Source organism: Peromyscus leucopus, chromosome 17, assembly GCF_004664715.2.
Source record: "Peromyscus leucopus breed LL Stock chromosome 17, UCI_PerLeu_2.1, whole genome shotgun sequence".
NCBI classification, from domain to species: Eukaryota; Metazoa; Chordata; class Mammalia; order Rodentia; family Cricetidae; genus Peromyscus; species Peromyscus leucopus.
In genome coordinates this window covers 54,607,868-54,620,009 of record NC_051077.1, presented here as the reverse complement: position 1 = coordinate 54,620,009, position 12,142 = coordinate 54,607,868, and the positions used below count along the sequence as shown (strand labels likewise).

Below are 12,142 nucleotides of genomic sequence, written 5' to 3'. Positions count from 1 at the left end.
GGCGGGGCGGCGCTTCCGAAGCTGCTTCCCGAGGCGCGGCGGCCGCGGCTGGGGGCGGGGAGGGGGCGCAGGACCCCAAGCGGGGTCCCCGAGCCGCAGGCACGTGTGGCGGGGCGCAGCGCGGAAGCCGAGGCTGGCGCCGGGGCTTCGCAGGGCTGCAGGGGCCGGGGCCTCCCGGGGCGGCGGGGTCGGCCGGGCGCGGGGCGGCGTGGGGGTGCGGGGCGCGCGGGGCATTGTGGGGGCTCGGGGCGGGAGGGTCTCCGGTCGGGGCCGGATCCCGGAAGGAGCCCCACAGGTGAGGGTCGCAGGGCGGGGACGCGGGGCCCCGGAGAAGGCCCGAGGACGTGGGGCGCTGCGGCCGGGTGGGGGGCTCCGCGCCGAGGCCTGGGGCCGGGGAGACGCTGCGGGCTTCCGCCCGGGGTCCCCGCTACTCTGGCTTGTGTTAGTCCGATGCGTTCCGCGCTGGGCTCCCGAGTGCCCGGGTAGCTCAGGCTGGCCCTGAACCCCAGGCCCTCTGCCCGCACCCCCCAGAGCCGGGGTGACAGGCGCGCACTGCCACACCAGGGGCGTGGGGTGCAGAGCCAGCAGCCCTGCTGGGAGCCAACGACTTAGAGCCCTAGCGTACGGCTCGGATTCCTTGAGATGGGGTTTCACGTAGTCCATGGATTTCATGGCCCCGAGTTCCTCATCACCCTGCCTCCGCCTCCCAAGTGCTGGGATGACAGGCCTTGGCTGGTGCCTGGCTTCTGTGGTGCTGGGGTAGAACCCCGGGTTGTGTGCTTGGAAGACCAAGTGCCCTATGGCTGACCTACCTCCCCGGTGCCGACATCAGGCTGCAAACAGGCTTGATGACAGAGGCAGGTTGGAGCCAGGGTCCTTACTGTTGGGAGACCTCGGTATCTTCAGGGTACAGAGCAAGAGACATCCAGTATCTGGCACTGATCCTTTCGTGCTGGATTGGAGCAGACAAGGTAGCCAGAGGCAAGAACCTCTAAAAGATTCACCTCTCTCAAGTGACCTAAAAGCTATCAAAATGGCTCTTCCAAGGCCTCGGGGAATGTCCCCACCGCCCCAGTAACCTTAGCAGCTTTTCTCTTGTTAGTCAGTCCAATAACCTTACTTTTCAGTCTTGGCCCCACTGTAAGCTTGCTGTGTGACCTTGACCAAGTGGCTTTGCCTCTCTGGGCCTGTTCAGTCTGTTTTCGTGTAAGCTAGGGTTTCCCTACTTTTGGGGTGTTTATAAAGATACGTGGTAATTAGTTTTAATAACAGCTAACCCAGCTGCAGCCTGTGGCTCAGAACTTGAGGTCTATGTTTGTTCTTTCAATAAGCCAGGTTGGTAGGACGCCCAATGTATAGATGATGAATGCAAGCCTGGTGTTGCTGAGACGCATGAGGGATCCCAGCTGTAGGGAACTGGAGCTGAGGGAATTAAAGGGGCTGCCTAGATGGGGTTGTCACCGGAGTGCTTGGCCATCTGTCCCCTAGGGTTAGTTCCTGATCCCCCGGCAGCATGGCGTCCTGGGCCGAGCCCTCTGAGCCCGCTGCCCGGCCGCCTGCGGGGGTCCCACCACTGGAGGACTTTGAGGTGCTTGATGGGGTAGAAGATGCAGAGGGGGAGGAGGAGGAAGAAGAGGAAGAGGAGGAAGATGACCTAAGTGGGCTGCCACCACTGGAGGATATGGGGCAGCTGACAGTGGAGGAGGCTGAGCAGCCCGGAGCCCTGGCTCGGGAGTTCCTGGCCGCCACGGAACCTGAGCCAGCCCCAGCCCCAGCCCCCGAAGAGTGGCTGGACATCCTGGGTAAGTGTGGACAGAGCACAGGGCCGGGGCCACTTTGACCCAGGGACTTCTCTCTCCTGAGCTTCGTTTCCCCTTCTCTGTGGGCTTGAAGTAACATTAGGACATCACTGGCTGGTTTTTATTTATTTATTTTGAAATGAGTGTACTGTGAAGCCCAGGCTGGCCTTGATCTTTGGATCCTCCTGTCTCAGTCTCGGCCTCTTCAGTGCTGGTCTCACAGGCCTGTGCTTTGTGGCTGGCTTCCCAGACTGCTTGAGACAGACGTGCTTCTGAACTCTGTTCATTGGCTCACACTTTGGCATGCACACACAATTTGTAACAGGTTGCTTTTTACCTCCACTGCTGGTAACAGCGGCTCAGAGGGGCTGAGTCACCTTCCTGGAGCCACACAGCCTTTGCACTGGGTGCCAGCAGCTCCAAACCAACTCCCACTGCATCTTTCCTAAGCATTTGTCTAGACATGTGACAGGTTCTGAAAACTGTGCCACCGCTCAGCAGAGGTGTCCGGTTCTGTTCCACCTTCACTGGCTTCATAGCGTTTATTTTTCTCTCCTAAAGTGCCGTCTCAGGAGAGTGCCATCAGGAATTCTGTTTTGAGGAGGACTTTTTTTTTTTAATTGTATGAGTGGTGCTAGGGAATGGAACCCAGAGCCCCCTGCATGCCCGGCAAAGACTCTGCCCCTGGGGTTTACACCCAGCCCCTCGCTGTAGGAGTCAAGGAAGGAGTTCTTAAAATGCAGACCAGCAGGAGCTAGAGAGATGATTCAGTGATGAAGAGCACTGGCCTCTCTTCTGGAGGACCCTAGGTCAATTCCCAGCACCCACATGGCTGTTAAGTGACTAACTCCAATTTTGGGCATCTGACACCCCTCACCTGGACTCTGCCAGCACTGTGCTCATGTAGTGCACAAACATAAATGCAGACAAATGCCCGTACACATGAAATTAACAAAACAGGTCTTAAAAATAAAAACCCGCCGGGCGGTGGTGGCGCACGCCTTTAATCCCAGCACTCGGGAGGCAGAGCCAGGAGGATCTCTGTGAGTTCGAGGCCAGCCTGGGCTACCAAGTGAGTTCCAGGAAAGGCGCAAAGCTACACAGAGAAACCCTGTCTCGAAAAACCAAAAAAAAAAAAAAAAAAAAAATAAAAACCCTGCACAGCCATGTTGGCCAGGCATCCCTAATGCTGTCCTGTCAGGGCACAGCCTAGTGAGAGCGCAGTGTAAATTGTACAAGGTCTTGATTCTACCCCCTGTCACTAAAACAGCAACAGCATGGGAGGTGGCTGCTCCTGAAGGGTGGCCTGATAGAGCAGAGACCCATGTCTGGCCACCAGATCACAGGCTCACATCCCGGCCCCTGCAGGGAATGGATTGCTGCGGAAGAAGACGCTGGTCCCCGGCCCGCCAGGCTCTAGCCGCCCACTCAAGGGCCAGGTGGTGACCGTGCACCTGCACATGTCCCTGGAAAACGGCACCCGCGTACAGGAAGAGCCTGAACTGGCCTTCACGCTGGGAGACTGCGATGTTATCCAGGTGGGAGCTGGGTGGGCAGGTGGGCAGCACCTCACAGGACCTGGGTTCATGTTGACACTCACTGACCTGTCCTCTAGGCCCTGGACCTCAGTGTCCCGCTCATGGATGTGGGCGAGACAGCCATGGTCACCGCTGACTCCAAGTACTGCTACGGTCCCCAAGGCAGGTGAGAGGTGGGCTGCACATGCAACCGTCCCTACCATCCTTCCCATTTCATAGAAAGGGAAACTGAGGTTTGGGCTGGCCAAGTCACAAGGCCCAAGTGTCTTGTATCAGATTGCTACGGGTAATTGACATGGGGCACCCCAGGGACCCGATTCCTGGCCTTCCTGCCAGGGAGGGTGCGGTGGTGGGTGCAGCCTGGTTGTCAGGTCTGAGTGTCTCCCATTGGTCACCTCCCCAGCAGGAGCCCGTACATCCCCCCCCACGCAGCCCTGTGCCTGGAAGTCACCCTGAAGACGGCAGAGGATGGACCCGACCTGGAGATGCTGAGTGGGCAGGAGCGTGTGGCTCTGGCCAACCGCAAGCGGGAGTGTGGCAATGCCCACTACCAGCGTGCTGACTTTGTGCTGGCTGCCAACTCCTATGACCTGGCCATCAAGGCCATCACCTCCAGCGCCAAAGGTGACCGGCCAGCTGGGATGTGTGTGTGCATGTGGAAGTCAGAGGATAACTTAGGGAGGCAGCTGTGTCCTCCCACATGGTAGGGACTCAAACTCTGTTCCTGAAGCTTTGCAGCCAGCACCTTTACCAGCTGAGCCATCTGGCGAGCCTATAGGGTGGCCAGACTTCTGCACTGTCATTGGGGCCATAGAACGTTCTAGAACATTCCAGAATATAGAGAGATTCCCTGTCATCCCTAGCCTTCAGGTCAGTGGCTCTTTACAGGCTTATGGTGACCAGACACAGTGGTGGTACACATGATCAGAAGCTAAGGCAGGAGGATGACAATTTGTACACTATGTAGCAGGACCCTGCCTTTGGGGCGTGTGTGTGTGTGTGTGCGCGCGCGCGCGCGCGCGTGTGTGTGCGCGTGCGTGCACTTACAGTTCAGGTCAGAGGTGGACACCTGGGGTTGCCCCTGCTCACCTTTTCTGACAGTCTGTCATTGAACTTGGAGCTCGGTGAGAGAGGTGGTCATCCGCCTCTGCTCGTGCTGAGATTACAGACATGCATATTCACTTGGCTCATAAGTAAGCCCTGGGATGGTACCTTCATGCTTACACACAGCCTCAGTGGCATGTTCTGTCAGCTCAGCGTCACGGTGGACGGCAGAGTGAGTTGGAAGCCGTCCTGAACCACTTGAGACCCTGTCTATGATGTAAGGACGCGGGTGGCCTGCTCAGGGCTCTGGTGGTGTAGACCCCAGGGGAGGAGGGCGGGGCTCCCTCAGCGTGACCACTCCCCTACAGTGGACATGACCTGTGAGGAAGAGGAGCAGCTGCTGCAGCTGAAGGTCAAGTGTCTGAACAACCTTGCGGCGTCGCAGCTGAAGCTGGACCACTACCGCGCAGCGCTGCGCTCCTGCAGCCAGGTGCTGGAGCACCAGCCGGACAACATCAAGGCGCTGTTCCGCAAAGGCAAGGTGTGCTGCGCCCGTGCCGGCCCACAGTGTGCGTGATGTTCTGTGACTGCCCTCTGCCGGCCCACAGTGTGCGTGATGCTCTGTGACTGCCCGTGCCGGCCCACAGTGTGCGTGATGTTCTGTGACTGCCCTCTGCCGGCCCACAGTGTGCGTGATGCTCTGTGACTGCCCTCTGCCGGCCCACAGTGTGCGTGATGCTCTGTGACTGCCCGTGCCGGCCCACAGTGTGCGTGATGCTCTGTGACTGCCCGTGCCGGCCCACAGCGTGCGTGATGCTCTGTGACTGCCGTCTGCCGGCCCAGTGTGCGTGATGCTCGGTGACTGCCCGTGCCGGCCCACAGTGTGCGTGATGCTCGGTGACTGCCCGTGCCGGCCCACAGTGTGCGTGATGCTCTGTGACTGCCCTCTGCCGGCCCACAGTGTGCGTGATGCTCGGTGACTGCCCGTGCCGGCCCAGTGTGCGTGATGCTCTGACTGCCCGTGCCGGCCCACAGTGTGCGTGATGCTCTGTGACTGCCGGCTGCCGGCCCACAGTGTGCGTGATGCTCTGTGACTGCCCTCTGCCGGCCCACAGTGTGCGTGATGCTCGGTGACTGCCGTCTGCCGGCCCACAGTGTGCGTGATGCTCGGTGACTGCCGTCTGCCGGCCCACAGTGTGCGTGATGCTCTGTGACTGCCGTCTGCCGGCCCACAGTATGCGTGATGCTCTGTGACTGCCCGTGCCGGCCCACAGTGTGCGTGATGCTCGGTGACTGCCGTTTGCCGGCCCACAGTGTGCGTGATGCTCTGTGACTGCCCTCTGCCGGCCCACAGTGTGCGTGATGCTCCGTGACTGCCGGCTCCCCAGAGGGAAGACGGGCTTCCTCGTGGCCTTGGCGCCCTGAGCCCTGAGGCTTTCCCCGGGAGCTGTTTCTCCTGTCCAGACACCACAGATGGCACTGTAGCCGGTGTGGCCAGTGTGGTTCTTCTCTCCAGGCTGGGCTGGAGACGGGGACTCAGCCTCTCCTCCCCACTAATGTCAGGCCAGCTCCTCAGCACAGGCTGTCCCTCTGCCTGGCTTGTTTGGGTCCCAGTGCAGCTGGTTCTGTTCTGTGATGGTGTTGAGGATACAACCCAGGGCCTCCCACAGGAAGGTGAGGCAGCCACGTTGGGTGTCTGAGAAACTGCCCAGCTGTTGTCGTCTAGGAGCCTGAGTGTAGACACCAGGCCCCGTGGATCTGGGGCCAGGGAGAAACCCACCCACAGCCAAAGCCTAAGGAAGGATTGTAGCCAGGCATGGCAGCAAAGGCCAGTAGTCCCAACACTCAGGAGACTGAGGCAGGAGGATTGTCACAAGATCCAGCCATCTGGACCGCAGCAGAAATCCAGAAAGGTGGCTGGTTATTGGGACTGCTCCATCAGGGGAGCTGCCGTCAGATCCAGTGGGGTGCATAGGGCTGTGTGGTACCGAGTGACCCGAGGCCTGCTCTGAGGGTGCCTGTCCCCAAGTCCCCTGCCCCAGGCCAGCGGTGATGCCAGCGCCAGGGTGTGCCTCACCTTGATCAGCCTCCGCACCCTCCGCACCAGGCCAGGCTGGGGAGAGCGGAACTCCGGGTGGACACGGAGTAGGTGTCCCTCTCCCATAGGTGCTGGCTCAGCAAGGCGAATATAGCGAGGCCATCCCCATCCTGAGGGCTGCCCTGAAGCTGGAGCCTTCCAACAAGGTAAGCAGAACTCTGGTGGGCCTGTCTGGTAAGTCCTCCTAGTTGTCTGCCTCTAGTTGTTGTTGCCATTCTTATCTTGTGGCTTGTGTAGGGTGGGGCAGCAGCTCCCATTTTGTTAGGGCTGATGGGAGCAGGGTAGAACTCCCGAGTCCCGGGCCCCCACACCTGACAAACCTGGGAACCAGAAGGGAACAGTAGTGATGACAGACAGGTCTGCTGCCTCCCGCACGTGTTCACCCACTCCCGCCCACCTTCCACAGACGATCCACGCGGAGCTCTCAAAGCTGGTAAAGAAGCGAGCTGCACAGAGGAGCACAGAGACTGCCCTGTACCGAAAGATGCTGGGCAACCCCAGCCGGCTGCCTGCCAAGTGCCCGGGCAAGGGGGCCTGGGTGAGCCTGGGTGTGGCTGGGCTGGGGCGGAAGTGGGGACCCTGAAGCTGCAGGGCTCATGGTGAGGGTTGGAGGCTCCGAGGAAGAAAATGCTCTGCAGGAGTGGGCTTTGGTTGGGGTTTGGGGGTGTGTGTAGGAGTCTCTTCGGCGTGGTCAGACCCTGGCGAGGAGGCCTGTGTGGATCATGGTGCAGCCAGCTTTACCCTCCCTTTATCCACAGTCCATCCCATGGAAATGGCTGTTTGGGGCGACTGCTGTGGCCTTGGGGGGCGTGGCTCTCTCTGTGGTCATTGCTGCCAGGAACTGACTGCCCCCTGCGCACCTGGACCCCGACCTGTGCTCCCCAACTCCCCCAGGCCCCCTGTCCACTGCCCTCCCTGGCCAAACCGCCTCCTCTGGGTTGGGGGGCAAGGTTGAGGGTCACGCACCTCAACAACCAGGAAGGACTAAGGCCCTGAAGGGGGTGTGGGGTGCAGCCCAGAGGGAGGGGCCCTGGTCCTCCAGACCCAGTTGTCTGTCCCACACCCCTGCCCTGGGGGGGGGTCAGGCCTGGGTTTCCCCCTCTTAGCAGGCCTGGGGCGGCCCTTACTACTAGTCCTGCCCATCTGCCCTCCTGTCCAGGCCCCACCCCACAGTGAATGAAATAAAGCCTCACCCCGCACCCACTGCTTCCGGAGCCTCCTTCTGCTGAGGCTGGACCAGGGAGGGCTGAGTCACGGTAGAGCCAGACCCAGCACCACAGCTGCCCCAGGAGGCCTGCGGACCCCAGGCCGCGCCCGCGCAGCCGCGCTCCGGAGGACTGTGCCAGCCCTACTTTGTGCTTTAATTTTGTGCTGATTTTCTGCCTGAAATTGGGTCCTTTTGGGGTCGTGTGGATTCTGGGGTCACTTATTTGGTGGGTGTTGGTCTTGATTGTATGAGGCATTGGTTCTACAAGGAAGAGGTGGGGACCTTGGCAGTCCTGGTCTTGGGGGAGGTCGGGTGGGTCGGCGGATGTTGAGGTTTGACCCAGGCAGGGGTTATGGTGACCTGAGCAGGGTCCTGTGTCTGGGGAGAAGGAAGACTGGTTCAGGGCAGTACTGTGCTTCACAGCAGTGACTGCCAGCTCCGCACACCTTACAGCCGAGCCCAGAGCTGATGGAGGAGGGGCCGGCAGGAGAGCTAGGCCCTGCAGGCTGGCCTGTAGCACTGGCCTGTGTTTCTTCCTGCCTCTGGGAAGAAGGCCACCATCTAGACTGCCCCGTCCCCAAACCTGTGACCTCACACACCTGCCCTGGCCAGAAGTGGGTAATGATCCGTGTGAGTGCCTGGCTGTTGGGGTCTGTATTTTAAGGTAGGGTCTCCTGAGCTGAGGCTGACCTCCAGCTCCTCATCCTCCTGCACCCACCTCAAGGGTTGGGACGTCAGATGTATCAGGGGTGTGACATACCTGGAACTTTAAAAAATGTCCAGAGGTGCTGGGGATGACACTACAGACCTGATTCCCAAAACCTCTCAGGAATTCAGAGAGGAAGAGCTTTCCCCTGGGTTCCATGGCCGCTGTCCGCAGCTCTCCAGAGCCCCGGCTCCCCTTGCCCTTCCTCTCCCAACCCTCCGGCCGACTCCAGGATTCACCTGCCAGCCTTGGGGATGAGTGTCTGGGCAGCCTTGTGCCTGCCGCCCAGAGCTGTTCTGACCTCGGCTAGAGTGCTGGTTTACGAGGCCCACGGAAAGAAGACGCGGAGGCACTCTAAGGATGACTTTAGCCTTTCCAGCTGCGGGGGACCAGTCTCTGGTGAACTGACTCACTGTTGATTGCGGGGACCTCCTCCAGCCCAGTTCTGCCTAGGCTTCGCATCTTTAGCAAACTCTCGGACGAGATTGACATGTTTCAAACAGAAGGTGCCCGAAACGAAAGGTAGCAGCCACACAGGGCAGACTAAAGCCGGGTGCTAACCCTCCCCGGTCAGAGCAGCTGCAGGAGCACAGACAGGCAGATCTGCTGGGGAGGGCGCAGAGTGGTCACACCCACACCCTCCTGGGGCCTCCGCTCACCAGAACCTGCACTGGTCTTGCCTCCCCTAGATACTCAAGTCCCACATTCCCCCATAAAACGCACCCATACACATCCTCCTGTATGCTCCTGCCTGGAGACAGGGTTTCTCTGTGCAACAGCCCTGGCTGTCCTGGATCTTGCTCTGTAGTGCAGGCTGGCCTCGAACTCACAGAGATCCGCCTGCCTCTGCCTCCCGAGTGCTGGGATTAAAGGCGTGCGCCACCACCGCCCAACCTCTACATGCTTTTTTTAAGCTTAGAGACCAGGTCTAGGCTGACCTTGGTACTGACTGCTGGGCTCTGGCGAGCCTCCTGCCTCAGTCTCCTGGGCAGCTGGGACCACAAACTTGCTGTCATGTCTGGCTTACTTAGCAGCTCTGGGAACCCAAGGTCTCATTACTTTGTATTAAACTGTGTGTTGGGGTTGGGGGTGTGCAGTGGTACATATCACTTCCTCCTTATGGGTCCTAGGGATTGAACTCAGGTCATTGGTGGCAAGTGGCTTTGCCCACTGAGCCATCTTGCCAGTTCAAAGTATTCTAGGGATGGATGGACCATGCTCCTAGCCCCTCACTGGGGCATCCTGGGCTGTGACAGCTAGCTTCCTTTGGAGGCTGGGTAGAAATAAAGTAAGATCCAGTGGTGAGACCCGCCAGTCATCCCAAGTCAGACTCTGAGACCAGAGGATTCTGAGTTCATGGTTACCCTCAGCTCTGTGGTAAGTGCCAGTCCAGCCTGGATCTTGAGACTATACCTCAAAACAAGGGGCTGGAACATCGGCTTAGTGGCATGGGGGTTCACAACCCCTGTAACTCTAGTTCCAGATCTGATACCCTCTTGTGGTCTGGAGAGCATCAGGGACGGACGTGGTGCACAGACACAAACACTCATACTTAGAAAAATAACCAAGAAGTGGGTGGTGACTCACACCTACCCTCTCAGTATGGGAAGACCAAGGCTGTCTCAAAGCATTTCCTGAACATTTCCAGGAAAATAGCCAGACATCTCCTGGAGTCTGTGAAGCAGGCAGGTCAAACAGGCACCAGCTAGGACCCCTCCCCCATAATAATATGTATAATAATCTTACACTGGGTGTGGTGGCACGAGAGTTTAATCCCAGCAGCGCAGAGGCAGAGGCAAGCAAAGCTGGTTTGAAGCCAGCTTGCTGTACATGGTGAGTTCCAGGCCGGTCAGGGCTACATAGTGAGAACCCTTAAAGGTTATATACATATATATATAGATAGATATATATTATAATGTATGTATATATTTCTGGTTTTTTGCAAGACAGGGTTTCTCTGTGTAGCTCTAGCTGTCCTGGAACTCACTCCGTAGAACTCACAGAGATCCTCCTCCTTCTGCCTCTGGAAATCTGTTGGGATTAAAGCCATGTACCCCCACCCCCTCGCCCCGGGCAAAAGATTTTTTTAGAGTCACTGTGTAGGAGTTTGACACATCCCAGCAATTCACAGTCTATTAAAAACTGTCCACAGGTGAGCAGTGAGCATCCACGGTGGGCAAGTATCGGCTGTTGATTACAGGCTCCAGAATACTGTGTGGTCCTCAGAGGCCTCTGGATGTGTGGCCGCACTACGAAATGCCCACGAGGACACGCAGATCAGAGACGCCAGTGACAGGGAAGGGTCAGGGAAAACTGCAGATGGGGACCAGGCTTGTTTTTACCAGGAAGGAATGTTCTGGAGTGGCCCGTGGTGGTGATTGCGCAACACTGAGGACGTGCAGAATGTCGCGTTAGTGTTTTTGGGAAGCGAGCCGTGGCGTGTGGGAGTTTTACCCTGTTACTGATCATTCAGCATCAGAGACGCTCAGCACACCGGCCCTGTGTGCATCGGGGCGGCCTCCGGGGCTGGGATCCCCACTAGTGGACCCCGGGGCCCCCGCGTACCTCGTCTGCGTGACCACGCCCCAAGCCCCGCCTTTCAATAGGCCCACCTCCCTCCTGCTGCGCTCAGGCCCCGCCCACCTCCCGCGGGGTCTGCGCAGACTTCACCTAAAGGGAAAAACAGCATAAATATGAGTGAGAGACCTGAGGGGAGGGGCTAGCGCGTCCACGTGGTCCAGGCTCATGAATAATGCATGAGGGCGTGGCCTGAGGGGCAGGCCTGTGGGGGCGGGGCTGGGGAGAGGCCGGCTCCAGGGTCGTGGGAAGGTGGACCGTCCGCGGCTTATGAATATGTATCGTGCAGGGGCGGAGACGGAGGGGACGTGGGGGCGTGGCCGGCCGGCCGGCAAACTGTTGGGGGTTGGCTTTCGAGATGCGACCTGCCGATTCCGGAATAACCCAGCCTGTCTGAGGGGCTGAGGCTGTTAAAGGCGGGCCTCAGCAGTCTGAGGGCCTGGCAACCTGCGTGCCGCACGCGCGGTGAACGCGGGACGGGCTCCCCGGCGCGGGGGCGTGGCGGGCCGTGCAGCGGGCGGGCCGTGCAGCGGGCGGGCCGGCGGTCGTCCGGGAAACCGCCGTGCAGAGGGGCGAATACCTACCTCACGAATAGTGCCCCAGCCCGGCCGCGGGCGCGGGAGGACCCTAGGGGCGGGGCCGAGCGCGTAGGGCTTGGGTGAGCGTCGCCTCAGTGACGCAGGGCTCGGCGGCGGCTGGGGCGTGGCAGTGAACTGGAGTGGGCGTGGCTAAGTGCGTAGTGCTTTTTTAACTTCTGTGTGGGCGGGGTCTCTGCAGGCCGGAGGCGTGGCCATCCCGGAACGCGTCCACAGGTTTCCCTCGGAGAGGGCGGGCTGCCTGGGCGGTGAGGGGCGTGGCTTCCTGGCCGGTAACCGTGAACAAGCTGGTCTCCGCGTGACGAGCGTGACGAGCGCGTCGGGGAGCGTAACCAGCCTCTCAGAAATAGCACAGCTCTGCGGCGGGTTGCGCGGCTGAGGGGCTTTGTCGGAGTTGGGCATGAGGGCGGGCTTCGAGCGCCTGGGGGCGTGGCTGTGAGCGCCTGGGGCGTGGCTGTGAGCGCCGGGGGCGTGGCTGCGAGCGCCTGGGGCGTGGCCAGCCCGTCCCGGGAGATGCCGGTGGGCCGCCGAGACCAGCCTCGCGAGACCTGTGGGGCGGGGCCAGTGCGTAGCGGTT

The 12,142-nt window shown here is 59.8% G+C and overlaps 1 protein-coding gene across 4 annotated transcripts; it reads left to right on the top strand.

Moving 5' to 3' along the window:
• Positions 1-7,678, top strand: Fkbp8 (FKBP prolyl isomerase 8). Of its 4 annotated transcripts, none has more exons than XM_028856936.2 (9): positions 1-99; positions 1,489-1,802; positions 3,168-3,337; positions 3,415-3,503; positions 3,744-3,961; positions 4,750-4,922; positions 6,548-6,625; positions 6,886-7,017; positions 7,238-7,678. In XM_028856936.2, exons 2-9 carry the CDS (start codon positions 1,514-1,516, stop codon positions 7,322-7,324), a joined length of 1,236 nt encoding a protein of 411 aa, XP_028712769.1. In that variant the 5' UTR covers positions 1-99; positions 1,489-1,513; the 3' UTR covers positions 7,325-7,678. The 4 variants fall into 4 exon arrangements, with proteins under 4 accessions (XP_028712769.1, XP_028712766.1, XP_028712768.1 ...); XM_028856933.2 differs by having other exon boundaries at positions 3,741-3,961; XM_028856935.2 differs by lacking the exon at positions 1-99 and adding an exon at positions 227-295 and having other exon boundaries at positions 3,741-3,961.
• The last annotated feature ends 4,464 nt before the right edge of the window (positions 7,679-12,142 follow it).